The 23,362-nt window shown below is 40.2% G+C and overlaps 1 protein-coding gene and 4 non-coding genes across 5 annotated transcripts; 2 read left to right on the top strand and 3 right to left on the bottom strand.

Annotated features, from left to right (window-relative positions):
* Nucleotide 1: 1 nt before the first annotated feature.
* On the bottom strand, nucleotides 2–74 carry TRNAV-CAC (transfer RNA valine (anticodon CAC)). Its single transcript has one exon. It is a non-coding gene; the product is annotated as a tRNA-Val (tRNA).
* A 3,371-nt stretch (nucleotides 75–3,445) lies between these two features.
* TRNAI-AAU (transfer RNA isoleucine (anticodon AAU)) lies at nucleotides 3,446–3,519 on the top strand. Its single transcript has one exon. It is a non-coding gene; the product is annotated as a tRNA-Ile (tRNA).
* Nucleotides 3,520–6,466: 2,947 nt separating this feature from the next.
* On the bottom strand, nucleotides 6,467–6,540 carry TRNAT-AGU (transfer RNA threonine (anticodon AGU)). The gene has a single exon. It is a non-coding gene; the product is annotated as a tRNA-Thr (tRNA).
* Nucleotides 6,541–10,797: 4,257 nt separating this feature from the next.
* TRNAV-UAC (transfer RNA valine (anticodon UAC)) lies at nucleotides 10,798–10,870 on the top strand. The gene has a single exon. It is a non-coding gene; the product is annotated as a tRNA-Val (tRNA).
* A 2,004-nt stretch (nucleotides 10,871–12,874) lies between these two features.
* LOC111168550 (histone H2A type 1-J) lies at nucleotides 12,875–23,160 on the bottom strand. The gene is made up of 2 exons (XM_022562302.2): nucleotides 22,711–23,160; nucleotides 12,875–13,712 (listed from the first exon to the last, which is right to left on the bottom strand). The coding sequence occupies exon 1, from the start codon at nucleotides 23,103–23,105 to the stop codon at nucleotides 22,719–22,721; it is 387 nt and encodes a 128-aa protein (XP_022418010.1). The 5' UTR covers nucleotides 23,106–23,160; the 3' UTR covers nucleotides 12,875–13,712; nucleotides 22,711–22,718.
* Nucleotides 23,161–23,362: the final 202 nt, after the last annotated feature.

Here is a 23,362-nt window from a genome sequence, read left to right as displayed (position 1 = left end):
TTGTTTCCGCCCGGTTTCGAACCGGGGACCTTTCGCGTGTGAGGCGAACGTGATAACCACTACACTACGGAAACACCTGCTAGCTGTTGCTCCAGCTCTTATACATAACTGAGTAGATTTTGCCTGTATAGCCTGGGTTTATTCACTTCATGCCTTTTGAAGAAATGTACATTGTTGCAAAGCATTTCTCTCCCCTTTCCTCCATTTATGAAAACAAAAACAAAAACCTTTCATGATCCCAATTCTTGAATAAATTCCAGGCTTGGAAAGCTAAGGCAGCATCCTGGAGAATTTTTTTTTTTTGGTGAATTAAGGATATGAGTTTGTTGTTGTTTGTTTTGTTTTACTTTTTTTTGTTTGTTTTTTAAAGCTCTGATGCTTGCATTCAGACTCCACTGCTCTCCATAATATGCTGGTGTTACGGAATGAGAATTCTGCAGCCTACAGTTTCCAAGACTGAATTTAAGGTACTCTTTTGAGGCCCCACTGGGTGTGATTTTTCATGCAGTCTTTTATATGAACGAATCCTTCCACCTCAGCATTTCTATACAAAACACCCCACTGTCATCTCCTGACCTCAGGATCCTCATTTCCTAGCTGACAACAGGTTCACAATTTTCTCCATCATTTAACTTCTAAAAATCTCTGCTTTATCAAGCTGTCTTCAACATTGCTGGTGATATTATTCTCCAAAATTACAAAAAGGAAGAGATAGGATTCCAAACAGGATATTCTGTTTAAGCAGATGTGCTGACATATGGAAGATACGTGCCCATATATGGAAGTTTTCCATGGCGCATAGTATAAGTACTTTCACTGGATAATGTTGCTAATCTGTCCTGATCATTTGTGTAGAAAATACACCTGTATCAGATGCAAAAGACTGAAGAAGATCTTTCTTAAAGTAAAATGAAGATACCGCTTCTATGGAGAAGACCATCTCCACTGTTAGACAACTAAACAGAAGTCATGGTGGTATTGGATTTTAAGCTCTGGGAAGGTGAGGAAGGTATCATGTGTGGCTTTGGGACCATTATATTGGTAGTTCTCAATAAACATTTGTCAAATCAGGGGACAATATTCGAGGTAGCTTTCTGAAATGTATCCAAATTCCATGTGACATTCTTTTGCCCTGCAAGTGCTCAGCAGTATCACCTGGAAGTCTAAGTAAAATCTGGCAACATACCTGCAGGTGGTCACTCGTTTCACTTCTTGAAGTTTTCATGGTATCGTATGGATATTATATCTCACTTCTTCCAACTTCAATATAAGAACAAAACTGGCTATTTTAAAATATCAGTTGAATAAATGACATGTGATATAAGGATTACCTGAAACAATATGAAAAGCAACTGGCAACATGGTTAATTTCCTTATTGAGAGAGATTAGTCTGTTGCTATATTTTTAAAGGAAATAGTTTCAAGGAATGACAAAAGTACTTTTGGCACAGACATTTGGAAATATTTTAAAAATACAAAGCACTGAGTTCCATTTTGGTTAAGTTGTAGGAAGTTGCAAGTGTGTGTCCCTCTCAACCTACTAACTAAAGCAAAGCCATAAGCTTAAGGGGAGTAGATTTTCTGAACCCATCAGGAGCTGAGGATACTAAAGAATCAACATAAACTAAATTCCAAAAAGAGGCCTTCATAGGAGAAAAGAAGCCTCTGGCTGTCCGTATTCCTGGCAGATGGGCAGCGGCACAGAGGAGGAAAAACCTGTGAAGACCAGATTAGGAGAAACCAGAAGAAACTTAGACATTTTTAAGGTTTGCTTGTGGGCTTGCTTGACCCAAACAGAATTTCAAGTAGCCAAAACCAGTTCTGGTTGTCTCTGATGAGGAGAGTAGGTCAAAAGGGGGTGAGGGGAAAGGCTAGAAAGTGGAAATACCCACTGAGTCACTCTCAAGTTCAAAACATTCTGAAGTTGGGGAGCACGGCAGGAAAACGAAGAGCAAACAGCACTTTGTGTTTTAGCTGCCAACAGCCAGGACTGGAGAGCTGAGAGAAATCTCTCCAAGGCTTACTGAATGGAGAGAGATCTCACAGCCAAAGAAACCTGGGGGAGGACAGGAGAGAAAAGAGAATGCCCAGTCATCCAAACAGCTGACATTCTGGCTGTTAAGCAGAGAGAGGTTTCTCAAGGTTTGGAAATCCGGGAGAGTGGCAGTAAAACACAAAGGGAGGGGAAAAGACTACAGAAAAAGTACTGTAGTAAAAAATTTTTTTAATAAAAGTAAATAAATACATACAATTAAATTTTAAAAATTGGTTTTTCCACTCACTTTCCACCTAATTTTTACTAGATGACAAAGAAAATGAAGACAGCTACTAGTTCATATGGTGGATGCTGATACAAAGTTAAAGAAATGTACTAAAGATAAGAAATACCATCTCACAGCTTTTTAAACAATTAAAAACAAAATTTATAAATTCATTAAGGTAAAACAAGTAAATGAATAGTTAACTTGCCTCATTAAAAGAAATAGCTCTCTTTAGAATACTCTTTCAAATCTTACTCGATATACTATATATATATAAAATCAGTCAATTAACTTCAGATGCAGAAAAAATAGAGAAAAAAGAGAGAGAGAGAGGGTTGTAGGGTCCAACAGAGAAAAGAAAGCAAGCAGAAATTTGCTGCTCTACTGGTCCCTGCCATCGTTGACACCCTCTTGCAGGTAGATCAGGCCAGGCTCAAAAGGGCAAAGGTTTCCCAACTCCTTCCTCTGAGTTGCCTGACCTTGGCTTCAGTTCCCCTACTCCTCTCAGATTCCGGTGTTTCTCCCTGGTCCGGAACAAGGCCCTGACTCCGGACTCGCTGTGGTCTCGACTTCCCTTGTCATAGATTTGGTGATTTGGGGGGCATGGGGAGGGGTCAGAGGTTCAGGAGGGGGGCGGTCTTCACAGTCCTTTTGCCTCAGACCTCAGCCCTGCACTCTGGCGCCACCAAGTGGCCTATGGCTGACATTGCAGCGTAAGGTCCCTGTCTTACTCCGCTCCGGACGAACGGCTACAGATTTAGCTTAAAGGCGACTGCGGAGCCACCCTGAAGCCAAGCGGCTAAAGGCCTCTGGGAAGAGATGACCCCCCGGTATGACCTCCAAGAGCAGAGAATCCGCACCCCGTGCGCGGAAGCCGAGTCCACCAAGCCCTGCTCTGTGCTCTGTGATCCGCCCGCCACCATCTCAGGCTTGCGTTTCCCGAGGCCTTCTGGGAACAGTTTCAAGGAGGTAGTTGCTCCCGGACATTAATCTGAGTCTTCCTCGGTCGGTTTGAGAAAGACTGTTTTCCTGAGGAGAAGCACGGTTCATCCGTGCAGGCAACTGGGATTTGTCTTTTCCTTTTTGATAGAAAAAAGAACATTTTTTAAAACATTTTACAAAGACCGCCGACTTTAATTAGGTATAACTTTAAAACATGTAACTAAAGGCCTACGTCGGAGGGCGGCCGGTTAGCTCAGTTGGTTAGAGCGTGGTGCTAATAACGCCAAGGTCGCGGGTTCGATCCCCGTACGGGCCAGTACCCTTCACGTTCATTTTCTCGTCCCCGTCCTACCTATAGGCCCCATGGCTGGTGGAAATTGCACCCATACATCCAATCACAGACAGTCCTAATATCACTGCCACTGAACGATTTGATTGTGTGTATTTCTTTTCAAAGAAATAAAGTACCAGAGTCAGGATGGAGAGTTTTTAAAGAAAATTGAATGAGGTAAGGTGGATGTATTTAGGGGAAGAGGAAACTGGGAGAATGAGAAAATGTCTTGCATCATTCTGGAAAAAACTTCAGGCAATAATGCTTTGATATAGTTTACACTTCTGAAATGTAAAAACATCATTCCTCTTCATGGCAAGTTGCTCACTGGGTTAGGGTATTTATTGTTTTTATAATGTCAAGGTCGCTGATTCGATTCCTCTTGAAGTATATGCCTCGTGGTATTTCGGTTTTCTTCTTCTCAATGTGGGAATATCTCAGGCTTGTGGCGTAGCCTCAGACCAGCAACCGCGAATGCTCTGCGGTAAAATGGAGCAATGGTGAGACTTCGGGTTATATTTGACCCTTACCTCGGTGCTGCCAGTTAAGAAGCCATTTACAACACGTCTAAATTTTTTTCGAACGTTTATCATAAAAGCGTTGGATTTAAGATTTGAATCCAAAATGAAAACGGGGTGCGCAGTGGGGGATAGGAGGGCAAGAGCCCCTGGGGCCGCTGTCAGTCTAAGTACCTCACTCTCCCTGTCTGTCCTTTTCTTCAAGTCTGGCGCCTGGGTCTCTGTGTGCCCAGCACGAGCCTCCTCCTGTTTCTCTCCTCGACCCTTGCACTGTCCCTCAGACTCCCAGCATATTTTTACTCTTTCTCTTGTTTAAATGTATGGGGTTACTTTGAAAATGACATACACGATATTGATTAAATAATGACATAAGTAATGTCTCAAGCACAGTGCCAGGGACATAGTGAGTAGTGCTCAATAAATCCAAGAAGGCAAGGCCTTCCTCTGCTTTGGTCAGTGCTGCATCCTTCATGTCAAGTACTGTGACTGGCTCAAAGCCAGCGCCTGAAAAAATGTTTTTAATTAATAAAGGGCATCCACTATTTCATTGCATATTAAATAATATACTTACAGATTTTAAGTATGAGAAGGCCTCGACAGGTTATTGCTAACTTTGAAGATGAAGGCGGCCACCAGCCATGGAATGTGGACATTCACTAGAAACTGAGAATGACCGCTAGCTGACAGCCTTCAAGGAATGGGAAATTCCTAGAGGTTTATCAGTACCCACTGTTCATAACATATTTCTATTTGTCAGAGTCCTGGTGTTGTTTTGCCTGATATTAGACAACATCAGTAGAATACAATGAGCCATAATTTCAGTTATCTTTCTAAATGTTAACTTGGTACACTTTGAATCTAACATCTAGGCAACTGGCTTTCAATTGAGGATTTACATTACTTACCTGTGAAACCTTATTAATATATAAATGTGTAGGACCTACTCCAGACTTATTGAATCTCTCTGCTTGATATTATTGATATATTGTTTATATATTCTTATTACGTGGTTTGGATATTCATGGCATATAGTGTCTCAGAATTATTATATGTTATGTATCAAGATTTTTTTTCTCTGTAAAGATTATGTTCATTCACATTTATAAATTAGATGCACTGTTTTCTGTCTTCTTTGAAAATATGGTTGATTGTTATGTCTACAGAGATTTTTGCCTAAAATTTATTTTGGAATGGCTCTGTTATTCCTTGCTATTCTTTTTCCAAAATCCCTTGTTAGTGGCATTAGTCTTGTTATAAACTCTCATCAGATCTTTCACTCCAGAAAGGCTAGTTAGTAAAATTTGTTATTTAGATTCCAGGCTGATAGGGTCTAAGGTTGTCTCTGGGGATTAATCTTTGCCCTTCCTGGTGGTGGGGGGGGGACTTTTAAAATGTATTATGTCCTTTGTATGTCCCGCTTTATAGGCAAATAGGGAAAGTGAAGTGAGCTTTTCTTGTATCTGCTTCTTCTCATTTGTCTTCAGCTCACAATAGTCCTTATGCCAAAGTGGTATATTTTGGGGTGGCATAATCTGCCACCCTTCATGACTACCTTTTTTGCTCACATTCCTTGGGAAGTAGATGGGGAAGAACTCTATGGATAAACTGAGGAAAATGAAACCAGGTTTCCAGTGAAGTATAAACAGGATTTCAGGCATAGTGCAGGACTATTTCTACTAAAGTGAAAAGACAGTGACTCTGGTGGAACTCCAGTCATAATCTTTGAAATTTCTCTAGATAAAAGGGAAAAGCCCAATGTATAGGCCAGTGCTACACAGTGTACATTTTAGCTATAAACTACAATGTCACTTAAGATTCAAGAAAGTGATAATCTACTTGTGATTTATTTCCTCAAAATGTCATTGAGCTCCAATTTTCCCCCTGTGCACTCAGTAGGTTCTCCTGATGCACAAACAAATATAGTTCCTAGGGCTGTACAAAACCAAAATGATGAGGGTCTACATTTGACATTGCTCTCTTGTTCTCAAAAATAAAAATGAGTCTGATTCCAAACTAAATGTCGTGGCTTATTAATTCTTTGCCTGACACTGATAACCAAACTCCATCATTTAGCTGACTATGTTGGATGTCACAGTTTAAGAGAGCTGAGACTGAACTTCCAAGACAGAATTTGAAATCTTACTCTCTATCAGGTACTGGAAGATAATTTGTGCTCAATTCATATACCAATCATTAGCAAATCCATCACTTTCTATCAATTACAAGAAACTTACTCACTTTTCCCTTCATCACAACTCTTCATATTGTGAAGGTATTATCTGGAAGAAGACTCTCCACAATTGGAATAACAATTCAATACAGACTTTACCAGTAATATAAATTCCTCAATGCATCTCCAGCATGTTTAGTGGCAACTACACTGTTGAAATACAAAAACCGAAAGGGAAAGGGAAAGGCCCCGCTGGGATTCGAACCCAGGATCTCCTGTTTACTAGACAGGCGCTTTGACCAGCTAAGCCACAGGGCCCCCTCTCAAACTACACTTCGGTTATATCATATTTGTAACATTTTCTGTGAAATGTAGCATTTTTGCCAGAAACGTACTTGATTTTGTGACAAAGAGAACGCACCTGTATTTCTGAACTATATTTCTACACTAAAGCAGAAACTTCAACATTAAAAAATAAAAATGCATTCTTCAGCGCGAGGTTTTAAAAATTATTTTAAATTGGAGTGAAATTCCTATTTCATGGTGACTATCGCCCTCTAGAGGAAATATTGGATATTGCAACACATTTAAAAATTTTCTCCGTTAATTCATTTTGTCAACAAATGTGGTCACTACTGTATTTCAGGTAGTTTTCTAGGTACTGGAGATAAAGCAGAGAACCAACCAAACGAAAACTTCTTCATCTATAGGATTTGTATTCTAGAAGCAGGGAAATAAAGCAAGTTTTAAAAATTTCTCCCTCCAACCCTCCCCCCCACCAAACAACGATAGATGTAAGCACTAATTCCGCTACCGCCAGGCTAAAGAGCCCACGGTGCTACTCTCTGAGCTAATTCACTGCACATGAGCAAGACTATCATGCTTCCTTCTATTTTATCTAACCTGGCATAAGAAAGCAAGCAAAGATAAGGACACTCTGATGCACAGGAGATTCTGCTCATTGCACCGTTGAGTTAAAACTGACTTGATTCCTGTCTTCATAGGTTGTAAAAATGAGTGGAGGATGCAGAGAATTAAAGAGAAAATTAGGGTACAATGTGGTAAATAACTCCCGCAGGATGCCGTGGGAGCCTCTAACTTGGGCAAGATGCAGGGCGTGTCTTAGCAGAGTCACATGACCTCTCTTCTCAGTTTCCAGGTCAGGTTGATGATTGCAGAAGGGGTTGTGGCATGTTGGCCGAATACACCTTAGCGTGGGGGAAGAATAGATGAGACCACCATTCTGAAATGTTTAAATAACCGCCTTGTGCCTTGTGCTTTATGGGAAAGGACGAGGGCTTATGTATTCACAGAACATCCACAAAATGCAAGACCTTGGAGAAAACAGAAATCACTTAGGAGATCCTGTGACAGATTTACACACCCGATTTCCTCTAGGCACCCCTCAGCTCTTCCCTGCCTGTCTAGCCTGTGCCTAATCTACTTGCCCTTTCTTACAACAAGATTTATTCATTCCCTTTGTCCCTATGTCCTGCTGCCATTCCTCTCCTTACATAAACAACTTTTCTAATTTGTTTATTGTGTATCACTTTGATCATATATATATATATATTTGCAAAATTGACATTTTTGTTTTGTGCACATATATTATAAATTTATATAAATGATATATATTCTTATGTCTTCAAAAGAACATTATAACTTTAAGATCCATCAAAGTTGCTCTGTGTGCACTTAAATCATTGCTTCTAATTGCTGTGTAAGATCTCATAATGAGCACTGTATTTCCTCTCTTCTGTCCCAGTGATGCGCTCACAGGTTGCCTCCATTGTCCCCCCACTCCATATAACATCACTTCCTCATCCATCCCCCTTTATGTACTTGTGCGAGTGTGTATATATATGTGTGTGTGTATATATATATATATACACACACTGATTAGTGTATATATATATATGTATACTAATTAATCCCAGCTTATTTTTGTCAGTCTACACTCCCACCAGCGCTGCATATCCCTTTATCCCTGCCCAGGCTTAACATTATTCAGCTTTCTACTCTGTAATCTAGTATGTGTAGAGTGATAAATCTCATCATTGTTTTCTTTAAAATTTTATTTATGTTTTCTAAAGATTTTGAGCATCTGTCTATATGTTTGTTAGTCATTCGAATTGCATCTTATGTACACTGATACTTTTCTTATCATTTGTCCATATTCGTATAGAGGTTGGTGTATTTTTCATGTTGATATACCTGGGGTACATTGTATATTGTAGTCATTAGTCTATTGTGAATTTTAGACCTTGCAGTATTGTCTACTGTTATGTTACCTGTCTGTTGACTTTGACAGAACTTCATGGCAGAGCCTTGATTTTATTAAGGATTTATCGTTTTTTCCCCTACTGGTTTGTACTTTTGAGGTTATGCTTAAAGGGTCTTTCTCTGCTACTAGGTTAAAAAATATTCTCTCTTTTAAAAAGTATAGAGTTTCTTTTTTATATTTGAGACATGATCTGTCTAAATATCTAGAGAAGTGTACTGGATTTTTATATGATAGTCTATTGGGGTTGTGTCTTCTAGTGTCCTAAGTTTTGGTTTAGTAAGGGTCTCCAGGATGTGCTGGTGGTCATGTAGCATCCTACACTTCCTTTACTTAGCCTCCTCACATTTTCATGAAATTATGTATTTAGTAAAATTGTGTGCTTTTTCTGTTAAAATATATGTCTGCAAGGTCAGGGAGAGTCTAACAACCCAGCACAAGTCATAGCACATAAATAGTAAATTTTATGAAAATAATTGTTTGAATTATGTTTTATGAATTTCCCATCAAAGAACCTTCCAAAGATTTGTTTTTTGTTTATATTCTTGTAAGCCTGGGCCAATGTTTCATGGACCTATGAGGTCAATCCTAGACTCCCCAGATTGTAAACAAATACTTTTTGGTTTCTTATAAGAAAAGATATGAGAACAAGAATCTTATGTTGCTGTGATTGGTGAGTGGGAAAGTTTTGAACTTAAAGTTTATAAATTGCATATCTGCTTGGGTTCAATCCTTGCTTCTGGCACATGAGCTTATTTTCTAATTTGTCCTTTTCGATAAGAACTGGAAACCCCTCACGTTTGTTCCAGAAAACTTATGAGTTTCTGTTTTGTGCTCAGGCTATTTGGTTATTTTTCGCTCTCCTATAATCCTACCCCTTACCTCCAGAGCATAGAAAAAAAATCCAAGTAGGCAGTGTTTAATAGGTACATGGTTGAATCTTTCCACTGTGGTCCTTGCCTACTGTCAGTTTGGTATAACCACTCCAAGCCCATCAGTTTTCAAGTAAATTGATTCTAAAGAGAAATGAAAACTGAGAAGACCTTGAACAACTAGGATTATGTGACCTGCAAACAACCTCCTCAGTCTGGTGGCCCTCACCAGTGACTCGATTTCCAAAAGGCTCCCACCTCTTCAACAAGGCTCTGGAAATCAGGGCCCAGAGTTTGAAGGAGATGTGTTGGACCAATATTATATCACAAGGAAGGAGGGAGGGAAGAGAGAGAGATTGTGAACAGGAAGTAAAATTTCTCCTCTATTCTTAGGGTTTCTGGCTGGGCCTGAGAAGTAAATGAGCATAAAACAGATTAATAGGAGAAAAACATATGAATTTTATTAAGTAAGTTTTATATGAACGTGGGAGCCCTCACAAGAAAAATGAAGACTCAAAGAAGCAATCAGAGCCCAACGCTTATGTACCAGGTTGGACAAACGTTGTGAAAACGTACCAAGACGAAAGGGTTTGGACTAGGGCAATTATGTGGAAAAGTGACTAGGAAGATAAGGGTTAGTTTAAGGAGGTTTCTTGGTACAGATTTCCCTCTGCTTGGACTCCCCAGTCTCTGGTGATAAGAATGCTTCCTTCCTTCTGGTACAGAGAGGGCATATGGGTATTTTATCTCCTGCTTTTGGAAAGAAAAAGGAAGGTAAGAGTGCCCTTCTTGCATCTGCTGTTTTTCAAGTGTTTTTAACTTAAGATAATCAACATACCAGAGAGGCATATTTTGGGGGGGCATTCTCTGAACCCCTACAATTGAAAACATTTTTTTTGCATCCCATCTTAATGCACAAATATCCCAAGTTTAACTTAGTGAGCAGTCCCCAACTGACCAGCTCTAACCCAGCTGCAAAAAAAGGGAGGTCATGTGAGTGCTGCTAACTTCGTTTATAATTCCCTTGAAATAAAGATATGTTTATTCAACCCCGGTTATTTGCTAGGAACTACAGCAAAAGATGCGTACACACAGGGGTTTTAATTGTTGCACTTCTCTATCTGCAGCACTTCGACAAGTGCTTGGCACATAGCTCAAAATAAATACTCTTTGAGTGACTGGATAAATATAGATTAGTTTAGAAGTGTTCAAAGGGGCACAAATCAAGAATCATGTGTTCACAGATGATGCAACTTGAGGACATATTTCAAGCTTGTGTGTGAGTGAGATGCACTAGAAATGTAATTAAGCTCCAAAATTTCCTGTGTTCCAAGTCATCTATCTTTGAATCGAATAGCTATATTTTCTGATGTATTTTTCTAGAAACTTTTGTGTCTGGGGACAGGAAGTCTGCCCACTTGTGGTTCCATAGTGTAGTGGTTAGCACGTCTGCTTTACACGCAGAAGGTCCTGGGTTCGATCCCCAGTGGAGCCAACTCATAAACACCTTTTTTTTTTTTTTTTCTCCCTTTTCCTTCTCTCACTCCAAGGCTAACACAGTGGGTTTTTCGCTTTCGTTTTTGTTTTTGTAGATTAGGCTTCTGAGAGCTATTTATGAAACAGAATTGCAGATTCTCTCCCGACTTTTCTTTGGGAGCTCCACTTTCATACACTGCTTAGCTCTCTGAGGCAGTGTGGAGCATCGGGTTGTCACCAAAAAATAGTCTTGTTACTTCTGTTATCTCCAGTCATCATAAAAGTCAAACAGAAATAGATTTCAATGAGGCCTGAGCGCTGGGGACAATAAACATTTTCTCACCTCAAGAGTGAGAGAGACTAATCAGCAAGAATTTCTAAAATTGTAAAACTGGGCGGAGGGGCAAGGGTCCGAATTTAGGTCAAAAGGGTGTAACCTGGGCCTCAGATTGGGAACAGTGCCAAAGAAATGTGTGGACGGGGCTCAACAGAGGCTGACCCCTCCAGCATTTCTCAATTCTTCAGAGGACTCAGGTTTTCTCTCCTAGAAAGTCAAGCTCTCCTAGCTCCTGCCTGGAAGTCTCAGGAAGAAGGCTCCAGGTTTATGCTCCTAAAAGGATAAAACAGAGATCTCTGTCCTGAGAGGCATTTGATGTGTTTGATGGCTGAGGTTCCAGACTAAAGACAAGAGACATCTATGAAAACCTTGACCTTACCCAGTGATCTTCCCAACCCTCTTCGACTCCACTTCCACTCAAAATAAACAAGCACCATCCAACGGGTCAGAGCTGGCAATAGACTTTCACATATCCTGCTCTAAACCATGAATAGAAAGTCAGAATCATGATATTTCTGAAGAATGTATTAAAGAAATACATATACAATAAACAAAAAAGAAATAAACAGAAACAAAAAGCAACTTATGGACAAAGGTTACATAGGTAGAACAATGCTGAGAATAAACCAATATTAATATACTCAGAGAGATGGGAGACAACACTGAATACTGAAATAAAGATAAGTGTATTTACACAAGGAAAGAGGCTTTTGTAAGATAAAAATATATTATCAGAAATGAAAATTTAATAAATAGATCATAAAGTGTGATAATATCCTGGAATGTCAAGCAAAAAAGTTAGTGATACAGAGAAAATAATAAGTTTATTATAATAATAATAAGTTTATTAGAGGAAAATTCTAGGATGTGCAATATCTAAGTAGTATTACTTCCTGATATAAAGAATAGGGAAAATGCAAGGATGATAAACCTCAAAAAATTAGGTACATATCACAACACTAAAAAAAATCTAGACAGGCAGGGATCACTGATCACAGAAAGGATAAATTAACAGAGTAGCTGACTTTTCAAAATTGGCACCAGAAGCTAGATGACAATAAAGCAATGGATTCAAATCTGAAAGAAAATGAAATCCACCCTAGAATCCGATATGAAACCCAAGTATCCATCAAGTATGAGTGTAAAAGAGATATATATACAAATATATTTGTATATTTTCAAATATACACTGCCTTGTATAATTTACCTTCAGTACTTCCTTTCTTGGGATCCATGGGAGGATACGTTCTACGAAAATGAAAGTGTGGGTTAAGAAGTAGGAAGACTTGGGATACAGAAAGTATGAGATGCAAGTGCAACATAGGAGATACGTGAAGGGATAGTCCAGGATGACGGGAATATCATATATGTGGAGTGTTAAGGGAAGCAAGACCAGACTGTAAGAGTTCAGAAACGTTTGGGGAAGAATTCTTCAAGGAGATGAAGTTGAGAGAAACCTGGATGTGGATAAACACCCTGAAAAGAGATTTAAATAACTGGTGGATGGATTTGGGGTTGAAATAATAAGACCTATTGAAAATTGTGCAAATAAAAATATGATTATTATTCCATGTGGGAGGAGTAATAATAGTTCGTTAGGCTGGTTTAAAATTAGAAAATATGTATAAGGAGTGAAAAGGAATAAATAAATAATCATTAGTTGCAGATGATATCTACAGAGAAAACTGGAGAATCAATAAATGTTTAAAATCAATAAATGAGTTTAGCACATTTGCTAGATAACTGTTCATAATTTTAATTCAGAAATACATAGAAAATAAGGTTTTAAAAATTATACCTAAGAATAAATCTGACAAATTATGTACAGTACTTTCACAGGGAAAGTTATAAAATATTATGGAAAGATATAAAAAACTACCTAAATAAATGCAGTGATACAACATACTAATGAGAGCAAAAGTTCTATAAAATAAAAAATTTCTTTAAAATTATATATATACAATGAGATTTCAATCAAAATTCCAACAGATTCTAATACTTGGAAGAACTAGAGAGCTTTAGCAAACTAAATTAATTTAAAAGAGAAGAAAAGAATGTTAGTGGTGCTTTCTTTTCTAACGTCAGATGTATTTTAAAGGATAGTAATTAATATGTGTGGTATTTTTGCAGAGACAGATAAATAAACCAATGGAACAGAATAGATAGCACAATATAGAACAAGGCAAATAATGAAACAAATACTTATATAGGAGAATGGAGGTAGAAGGGAGGGAATTGGAAAGAGTGGGTGGAATATTCATGACTCATCTGAGGACACCGGTGTGGTTTAGGCCCAGAACTGATGCAATCCTCCTTTTCAGTCCTTGTTGAGCTTGTCCCATTGTTGTCATGGTAACTGTCAACTGTCAAGGTGCTGGTGGGTGTGTCATTTAGCATACTAATGTATTCTAATAAACATACAATGAGGCTCAAGGTCTACTGGAAGTCAAATCTTCCGCCATCTTGCGTGTAGTTGGTTCTAACCAGTTCTTGTATTTTTTCTCTTTGCAGCTTCCTCCTGAAACTTAGATAAGAGTAGTTGGTTTCTATTCGAGGGAGGGGGCAGGGGTATGATTCTGGGGAAACAGCCTTGGTAACACTATGGCAAACTTTTTTTTTTTTTTTTTTTGCGGTACGCGGGCCTCTCACTGTTGCGGTCTCTCGCGTTGCAGAGCACAGGCTCCGGACGCGTAGGCTCAGCAGCCATGGCTCACGGGCCCAGCCCCTCCGCGGCATGTGGGATCCTCCCGGACCGGGGCACGAACCCGTGTCCCCTGCATCAGCAGGCGGACTCTCAACCCCTGCGCCACCAGGGAAGCCCTATGGCAAACATTTTGGCAGGCATGGGGCTAATAAATAGCCTAGCTGAAATCTTGAAGTGAACCTTAATTCTGAGGACAGACAAAACTCTTCCAGCCATGGCTGGAATTAGCTTATCACCATCAAAATAGCTGAGGACCGTAGTCACTTTAAGTAGATGCTGAGTTCAGTATCAGTGTTTACAACATTACTACTACAAAGGCACAGATAGCAATCCTATTTATTTACTTATTTAACAATAACAACAATGGCTTATTTTGTCATGTTTTTGGTTTGCACCTCACTGAGCTAGTGCCCCATGCATATTATGTCCTTAAATCTTTAGAACAATTGTAGACAGTGGTAACTCTCATTAACTTCCATTGAAAGATGAGGATGATAAGGCACAGAGAAATTAAAAAGCAGACCATGAGTGCCACAGGTAGAGGAGGGCAGTTTTCCCTCTGCAAATGTGATTGGCAGGTCGTGAATGATGCTCCCAACCAATACTCAAGCAATCATAAAGGGACACCTGGAAAATACAAATTTTTAATCTTATAATTCCCCTGGTCAGTTTATATCAGATTTGCTAGTGATGTCTGTCATGCAAAGCTACACAATATAACTGTGAACCAGGGAAACTGACATGTCTAGTAGAAATGTATTGGCACTAAGTATCATGTGGTGCATGCCAAGCAAGCTCTCTACTTTCTGAGCAAATCACCAAGTGTAGGTCTTCTTTAACCCATTACTAGCCTGGCACTACAAGTTAATTCTGTGCCAGATTTAGGACCCTAACCCTCTTACCAAGAAGTAGCCTCTGGGCCATAGTACATGCATTTCCGCTACTCAGGCCAATAACTGCTGGAGAGAGTATGTTCTAGAGAATTGAAAGATCAAGATGTTTGTCTCTGTTCTAAATCTGAGTTTCCTCACTCACTGGTGGGAAAAAAAAATTGATAGGAGCCAGTCTGGGTTAATACATACTTGATCCCTGAACTCACCCTTATAAAATTGAGTAGAAATAACACACACAAAAGAGAAAATTGAAGTAGATGTGATCCAAATGAACATGGATGGTCATTGTGAATATTGTTAGACTACTGGGAAGCAGCCTCAAACCTGGGCTGCAGAAGGGATGACACTGAAAATATAAGACATTTCAGCTTAATTACAATGTCTCTGAAGCTTTGTTGGGTCGAGTTTCAGAATCTCTGTCAGGTGGACACTTGGGTAAGAAGTGGGGGCTATTTTAGCCCTATGAAGGGAAGGCTTTAGGAAATCGAAGAAGATACCTTCATGCTGAAACTTTTAATAAGCTGCTAAAAATATGAGAAAGAAGACAGAAGACAGTATTTTTTTGAGCACTGAAAATTTATAAGGCCCAGGGAGATGAGGTGCCATATATGTATTCTCAGAGTGCTGTGCTATGAGAAGTGAAGTCACCGCTCCTCTGGGGATCTGCTTCTTTTTAGTCATCTCACTGTGGTCCCCAGGTAGCATCTACTGCTTCTGCTTTCCAGCCACCTCCCCACTTCAGACCAATGCTCTTCCACTCCCACCTTACCCAGTCCACTTGCCTCTTTCTAACTCACTCAAGAAACTGAAGAGGCTAGAGATAGTGGCTATTCTTCTGAGTCATGATCCCACCCCCTAAAAGTTCCTCTAATTTTTCCCAGATTATCAAAGTTTAGTTTCTCAGCACTGACCTAACCACGATACTTATACACCCTACTATATATAAAATAGATAACTAATAAGGACCTACTGTATATATAGCACAGGGAACTCTACTCAATACTCTGTAATGACCAATATGGGAAAAGAATCTTTAAAAGAGTGGATATAAGTATATGTATAACTGATTCACTTTGCTGTACAGGAGAAACTAACACAACATTGTAAATCAACTATGCTAAAATAAAAATAAAAAAACAATAAAATGCATCCAAAAGAAGAAAAATAGAAATGTGTGATTCATAATCAGTCCTTTGTGTGCAAGAAAAGATTGCCACAATAAACCGGATCTGCATTTAAACAGTCATTTCATCGTGTTTAAAAGGAAAAGTTTTCTATTTTTATTGTTATTACCTCAACTTCTTCATTGGGACTTCCAGCCAATGCTAACAGGAGTGTTGGACATGGGTATGGTTGGGAAGAGAAGAATTGGAGAAAAAAAACAAAACAAAACAAACATAAAAACCCCCCAAAACCATGGATACTTTCTGTTTGGCTGGCCAGTGGGGGCAGGATGCTGGACATTTGTCTTCAATTTTGCAAAGGTTTTAGAGAGGCTGTCTCCATGGCAGTGTTGAAAAAAATCGGTGATGCACATATGAGGAATAAAGATCCTGCTGTGACTCAGATTCGAACCGAGCGTACTGCAGCCACAACGCAGAGTACTAACCACTATATGATCACAGCACAGCACCAGGAAGCATCTACTTTAGAGCTCTACCTCTGCTCTTTTCTCAGGAACGTCTATTTCTGTCATCTAAAGAAACAGACACTTTGTTTTCCGTCTTTATTTAGAAATGCCTTCTCAGTTTATTGCCCTATTCTGCTCCTCCACTTGCTAATACAGCATGTTGCTCCTGGCAAACAAACCAAAAGGAATAAAATTAAGTTTCACTACATGGAATTTTCCAAACATGATGGCTCCTCTCTGGGGTTGCTAACACTTGCGGACTGACTACTCTCACTTCCACTTCCAGCCCATGCAGGTCTCGCTTAGTTTTAAAAAGCGTGGTCCTCAGACCTCCAGCGATAGAATGGAGAGGGTGTTGCTTCGAATTGAACCTTACTGGGTCCCATTTTTGGCCAAACTGGTCAGAATCTCCAGGTGCTTGGCGTAGAATCTGGCATCATATCAGGTGCCAAAAGTGAGTTCAAAGGAAGGGATATGGCTCCATCCTGACCCATCTGTGAATCTGGCGCGCCCCTGGACTCAGCCTGCCCGACTGAGAAAATGTTCAGTGTCTCAGAGTGCTTACGCCTCACTGCCACTTGTTTCTCCCAGCTTTGCCAGTTGCCCGAGAGGGAGAGGGGACAGTACTTCTTGTATGGCCTGGAAGCTCTACGGGCCGCCCGCACCCCGTCACAGACAACTCTGCCTGCGCACAGTAGAGTCAGGGTCCTGGACATGCTCTTTCCTTGGTACAGAATGATTTCCTTTCTTCTCTTTACCTGGTTAAATTCCATTCATGCTTCAGCTCTCCACTGAATTCACTGGGGAAGCTTTTCCTGAACTCCCCTCTCCACACAACACATTCCTCTCGGTCTAAGTCAAATTTATTTTCTCTGTTCCATGACCCTTTTTTTATTTTTCTGTCAGTGTCCCCATATCAGTTTCTTATGATGTATTAGTTACTGGAGATATTTAAATTAATGTCAGTCTCCTCCCTCCCTCCGTCCCCTCCCCAACTGTGCTCCAAGAGGAGATAACTGTCGTGTTCAATAGTCTATCGCCAGGGTTCCACATTTAGTAAGTTCTTTATGAATATTGCTCGGGCACACAATGAATGAATGAATGCACAGAGATTCCAGTTCAATCCTTTATGGAGGCAACTTCTCCCAACAGTATGTGGCCAGGCAAATGGCTTTATTGTGTGCAGAGGCTGTGGGTAGGAAAGATCGTTAGAAAATGAAGGCAAAGGAGTTCAGAATTACCTCAGCAGCTGACCATATAAAGCTTCTCAGCAGAGCCAAAATGATGTCTTTAATTTTCTGAGATTTTCTTTATCTCCTTTCTTCTAGATCACACAAAGCCACCCTAATTACTGGCAGGTTTGCTGAAGAATTACCTGCTTCCCAGTATTAATTTGATCAGGGAAGAGAGCTAGGGATTTTCTGTCTCAAGGAAATGAGCTCAGTTTAGCTGAAGGAAAGGAAATGCTGCCTGTACAGGGAATGCAGGCTGCTTTTGTCTCAGGCCTGTTTGAGTCGGACTTCTCCTTCCTTTCTTTCCCTCAGGGACTTCCTCTCACCCTATTTAGAAAGCACCCTATTTATGGACACAAGTGCTTTTCTGCATTTTCTGCTGGGGTGTTTTGGCAATTGGACTGATTTGCATGTGCTTCTCTATAAGAAGAGAGAAAAGCCAATCCTGTGTGTTAGTCCTTGGTGTGGCACAGGCCTAGAAAATGGCCTCTCTTCTTGTGCTTTTTATTTTTGAAAGCCTTTCTGAGGATTTTGCCTGACACTTTTACTACAGTGATTCTGAGTAGGATAAGAGACAGGGTGGCCTAATCCAACCTGCTAGCTCTATCTTTATCAATGCCATGGACTTTTCTACTTCCGACTTTCCTAAATTTTCTATTAAAAATAAATTTAAAATTCTCTCTTACTCAGGGGCATAGCTCCAGCAACCCTTCCCTCTCTTTCCTATATTATTTTTTAAAAATCTCTGTAGGGGGAGTTCCCTGATGGTTCAATGGTTAGGACTCCATGCTTTCACTGCCTTGGGCCCAGGTTCAATACCTGGTTGGGGAACTAAGATGCCATGTGGTGTGGCCAAATAATAATAGTAATAATAATAATAACCTCTGTTGGATCTTTCCTACCAGCTTTTATTTCTTTCATCTGAAATGTTCTCTTGCTACCCTTTGAGCTACTAACATTATTATTTCCCCAAAGTGACACGTACCATATCTGGATATGCTCCCCTCACCAGCTATCAGATAATTTGTAAGCCTGCTGGTTTTCAGTAGGCCCCATTTCCTGCCACTTAGGCTTTATGATGCATAAGAGTCATTGATCTGGAGTTATGCATGGCAGACAGAAATGCTCTAAGGAGACTCTTGCAAAACTCATGAAGAGTATCACACCTGGGGATTTAGAATAAGGCCAAGTCTTACTCTGATGGCAATTATTATTTATTTGAAAAGTAGCTTCTAGCATCTACTGAGCCATTTTAATTACTGAATGCCTGACAGTGGGACATAAAGCAAATATGCACCCCAAAATATTCACCAGGAACTGGGTGTCCTATGATCTACCAAATTATAAAGATGGATATCACAGTAGCATTTCATTTTAAAATGAAATTCTATAGACAAGACCAGATCTGTGATGGTCTGAGCAAGATGTGTGATGCTCAGACTCCTGTGCTGTTTCTATTGCTTTGCTACCTCTCCTTCAACTCTTTTTTATAACCTCTTGGTAAACCCCCTATGACCAGTTAACAAAGGATTAACAATCATGGCCCTGTTTAGAGCGGCTTTGCAGAGCATTTTAGCACTAGTAGAATTGGATAGCTGTGCACTACAAGTTATGCTTCCACTTAGAGATGGGAGGTCTTGAGAGAGAGTAGTGAAAAAAATCCCCCGTCAGCAGAATATTGGGTGGTACATCTGGTTGTCCACTTCTTATGGTAGGGAATCTGGCCTGATGCAGGAAAAGCGAGTCTATATGTATCTTTACTAATTTATAGACAGTGACTGGTGAGTTATCCAGCTAATCAAGGACATGGAAAACATGACTAGAAAATTATTATCATGAAGGTCTTGTGGAGTGTAATGTACAAGGACACAGTCAGTATATGAGTTACCCCAAAATGACCACCAGAGGGCTTCCACCATGAAGGAGGCTCTTAAGAATGGGGTAGAAATGATGATCTATCCTGTGGATATCAGTCAATCTCTTTCCCCAACCAATCAATGATTGCAAAATTGTCCATGTACAAATTTTTCAACATCTCTCTTTAACATTACTACTCATACCTTAGACCAAAGTGTATAAGACCAGATAGTTAAGAGAAGGCAGTTATGTGTGGGTTCTGTGTTGAGGTAGCTAATATCTGGATTTATAGCTTTATCTCTTACAAATTGAGAATCTGATTGAATAAATTACATTGTGCTTTCTTGTCTTACTCAGTTTGGGCTGCTATGACAAATATTATAGGATGGGTGGCTTAAACAACAAACATTTATTTCTCATAGTTCTGGAATCTGGGAAGTCCAAGAGCAAGGTGCCAACAGATTCCATGTCTGGTGAAGACCTGCTTCCTGGTTTGCAGGTGCTGCCACCTCTCTGGGTGCGCATGTGATTTCTTCTTTGTGGGCTCCAGGAGTGGGTGGAGAGCTCTGATCTCTTCTTCTTCTTACAAGAGTGCTAATCCCACCATGAGGATTCTACCTTCATGACCTCATCTAAAGCCATTTACCTCCCAAGCCCCCACCAACAAATACCATCACATTGCGGGGTTAGGATTTCAATATATGAAAGGGGGGCAGGGGGCTCAAACATTCAGTCCCATAGCATTTCTTTTCTAAATTGTAACTGGAACGATACCCACCTCAAGTGCATTCATGTTACATATGTAGCCCATAAATGGTCTGTACTGAATATCTCTTCCATGTTTTCTTTAAAGCCTCATTCTCTTCTCTTTTGGGGCCTCAACTATTCACTTTGAAGCCTTCACATTATGGTACAAAACTGGAACCCAGGACTGGATAAGTGAAGTGATTACTGGATCTGGAGGACGGAGAAAAGGCCAGTGGAAGATTCTCTCTTATTCCCTAATGTTTTATATCATCTTCCATTTGCAATGATTGTGGCATCTAAAACTCTTACAGGAGTATATGAAGTTAGTAAAGGTTTTTAGAAAGTAAGTTTTCTCATTTCTCTAAAAAGAAAACACATCCCTTTTAAATTCCCCAATGAAGGTAAAGAAACTATGTATGCTAAAGTCAGTTTTACAAATACCATCATAGACATTACTCAACACTGATATTTATATTCATGTTAATGTATGTCATAGACATGGAAATGCAGTATCCAGATCCCCCACCAAGGAAAAACTTGCTGCCCAACTGCAGAGTGCGCTTAGTAGATAGGCAGCAGCTCTTATCTCCAGGGTTCCCCAGAGTTGCAGATCTCCACCCAACTCAAGGCACGCCCTTCCTCAGGGCAGTCATCAGTGGCAGAAGTAAAGCCTGATCCAGAGACATTTTCACCCAATGTGGGGCAACTCTGACAGGCAATACAGGCTCCAATGCTCCCCACATGTTTGTCTGCCCTGTATCACAGTTTGACATTCTCTGTCCAATCCTAGTTCCTTCCTCCCTTCACAGATGTTGGTCCCTAATAAACATCTTGCACCCCAAACTCCATCTCAGCATCTGCTTCCAGAGAACTCAACCTACATCACTATATCACCATAATTTTTTTCCTGGGTGTCTTGCATTTTATTATCACTTCATTCGACAGGGCTTCTGCAAGCAAAAACTAGGAGTAGCAAATAAATTCTGTATTGAATTATAAACTATGTTCTCAATCTTTCAGTTTTTGAACCACATAATAAAGTCGATATTATTTTTTAATCTAATTTTTATTGGAGTATAGTTGCTTTACAATGTTGTGTTAGTTTCTACTGTACAGCAAAGTGAATCATCTGTACGTATACGTATATCCCCTCTTTTTTGCATTTCCTTCCCATTTAGGTCACCAGAGCATTAAGTAGAGTACCCTGAGCTATACTGTAGGTTCTCATTAGTTATCTATTTTATACGTAGTATCAATAGTATATATATGTCAATCCCAATCTCCCAATTCATCACCCCCCCACCCAGTCAATACTGTTTTTATGGTGTCTTTTTTAAAAAGTGGGTTGGATTCCACAGCTTTTTCTATCTAGCTAATCTGTATTATCAAATTTATTATCTCAGAGATCAGGGTTGCTATTGCTTTTGATTACTTATACACATTAATTTACACACCCGAAGTCCTATTTTATGGTGTCCTCCCCCCCCCCTTTAAGTTCAACACCTAATGGGCCTTCTGGCTGTGCCCAAGAAAAACACATTTTCTGTCCTAAGGCTTTTGCATTTTCAGTTCCCTCTACTTGAAATACTCTTCCTCTAGTATCTGCCTGTCTCGTTATTTTAATTTATGTAGGTCTCTGAGCAAGTAATACTTTTAAGAGGTAATCTCCATTTACCCCCTATCTAAAATGAGTCCCCATAATGCTCTATGGCTTATCTCCTCCCTATGTTTTTCACAGGATGTGTATCATCTTACATATTATATATTCACATGTTTATTTATGGCTCCCTCACCTAGAGTAAATTCCAGGGAGGTAGATTTTCTAGGTTTGAATTGACTGTTGTATCCTGAGTTACTACAAGAGTGCGTTAAATGAACACATGAGTCCCAAAGAAATAGGACCAAGGATTTACTAATATGGGATTAAATAAGTTCTGAATATTTTTAATCGACAAACTCTAGTTCCAATTAGAATTAAATCCTAAAGAAAATGTAAACGGCTGCTGAGTGGAATTTTAAGAATTTCATCATCTGATGAAACTATCCTTTACTTAGGTCACTTAACCAGGATGCTCTTTCAAAGGACTTTTCTAAACAGTACATTCATTATTGCTAAGTTTCCTAAAAGTAATCAGTGCATCCGTATTTTGGCTGCCTAAGGACACTGCTTCTAGATAACATTAGTTTTATTAACTGGACTTCAGGTACTTGCCTATCGGATTCATCTCCCAACTTCTGAACAAGCCTCTCCTGCACATACTAGTCCATGTGAATCTGCAAGTAGTCCTTTCAGGTCAGACCACGTGCCGAATTGCTATTGGAGTTGCGCTCCACCCCCTCAAGAGAACAGAAGCACTTTATAATCTTATCACTCAAAACACAAGATTGTGTGTGCCAGCCTTCTCTTTTGACAGTGTAGGTGGCTCTGAAAAGAGCCTTTGTTTATCAGCTTTTCTCACCTTGTTACTTATTTGGTCTTATGATGGCTCTCGGTCTTCTTAGGCAGCAGCACGGCCTGGATGTTGGGCAGGACGCCGCCCTGCGCGATGGTGACTTTGCCCAGCAGCTTGTTGAGCTCCTCGTCGTTGCGGATGGCCAGCTGCAAGTGGCGCGGGATGATACGCGTCTTCTTGTTGTCGCGGGCCGCGTTACCCGCCAGCTCCAGGATCTCGGCCGTCAGGTACTCCAGCACTGCCGCCAGGTACACCGGCGCGCCGGCCCCGACCCGCTCGGCGTAGTTACCCTTGCGGAGCAGGCGGTGCACTCGGCCCACGGGGAACTGAAGCCCGGCCCGCGAAGACCGGGTCTTAGCCTTAGCGCGAGCCTTACCTCCTTGTTTGCCGCGTCCGGACATTACGAGCTCAGCAACGTCACCTCAGATAGCTACTAAAGGGAAAGTGCAAGGACAGCACTTTTTATAACCCTTATTGGGCGCGAAAAAGGAGGTATGTCATTGGTTAGGATGGGGCTTCATTTTAACCAATGGAAAGGTGAAATTGGGATTCTTGCGTTCTGATTGGGCAGAACTAATTTCTGAAGGTTTCTTGAACAGCCACCAATCAGACATAGGACTTCGACTTACCTTATTTGCATAAGAGGTTCTATATAAAT

Source organism: Delphinapterus leucas, chromosome 10 (assembly GCF_059928025.1).
Source record: "Delphinapterus leucas isolate spDelLeu-1000000601 "Yukka" chromosome 10, BTC_Dleu_Yukka2, whole genome shotgun sequence".
Classification (NCBI taxonomy): domain Eukaryota; kingdom Metazoa; phylum Chordata; class Mammalia; order Artiodactyla; family Monodontidae; genus Delphinapterus; species Delphinapterus leucas.
This window is presented reverse-complemented; position numbering and strand designations above follow the sequence as displayed.

What these genes read in the sequence shown, in the direction of transcription:
- LOC111168550 (XM_022562302.2), bottom strand. Translation starts at nt 23,105, where the DNA reads ATGTCCGGACGCGGCAAACAAGGAGGTAAGGCTCGCGCTAAGGCTAAG.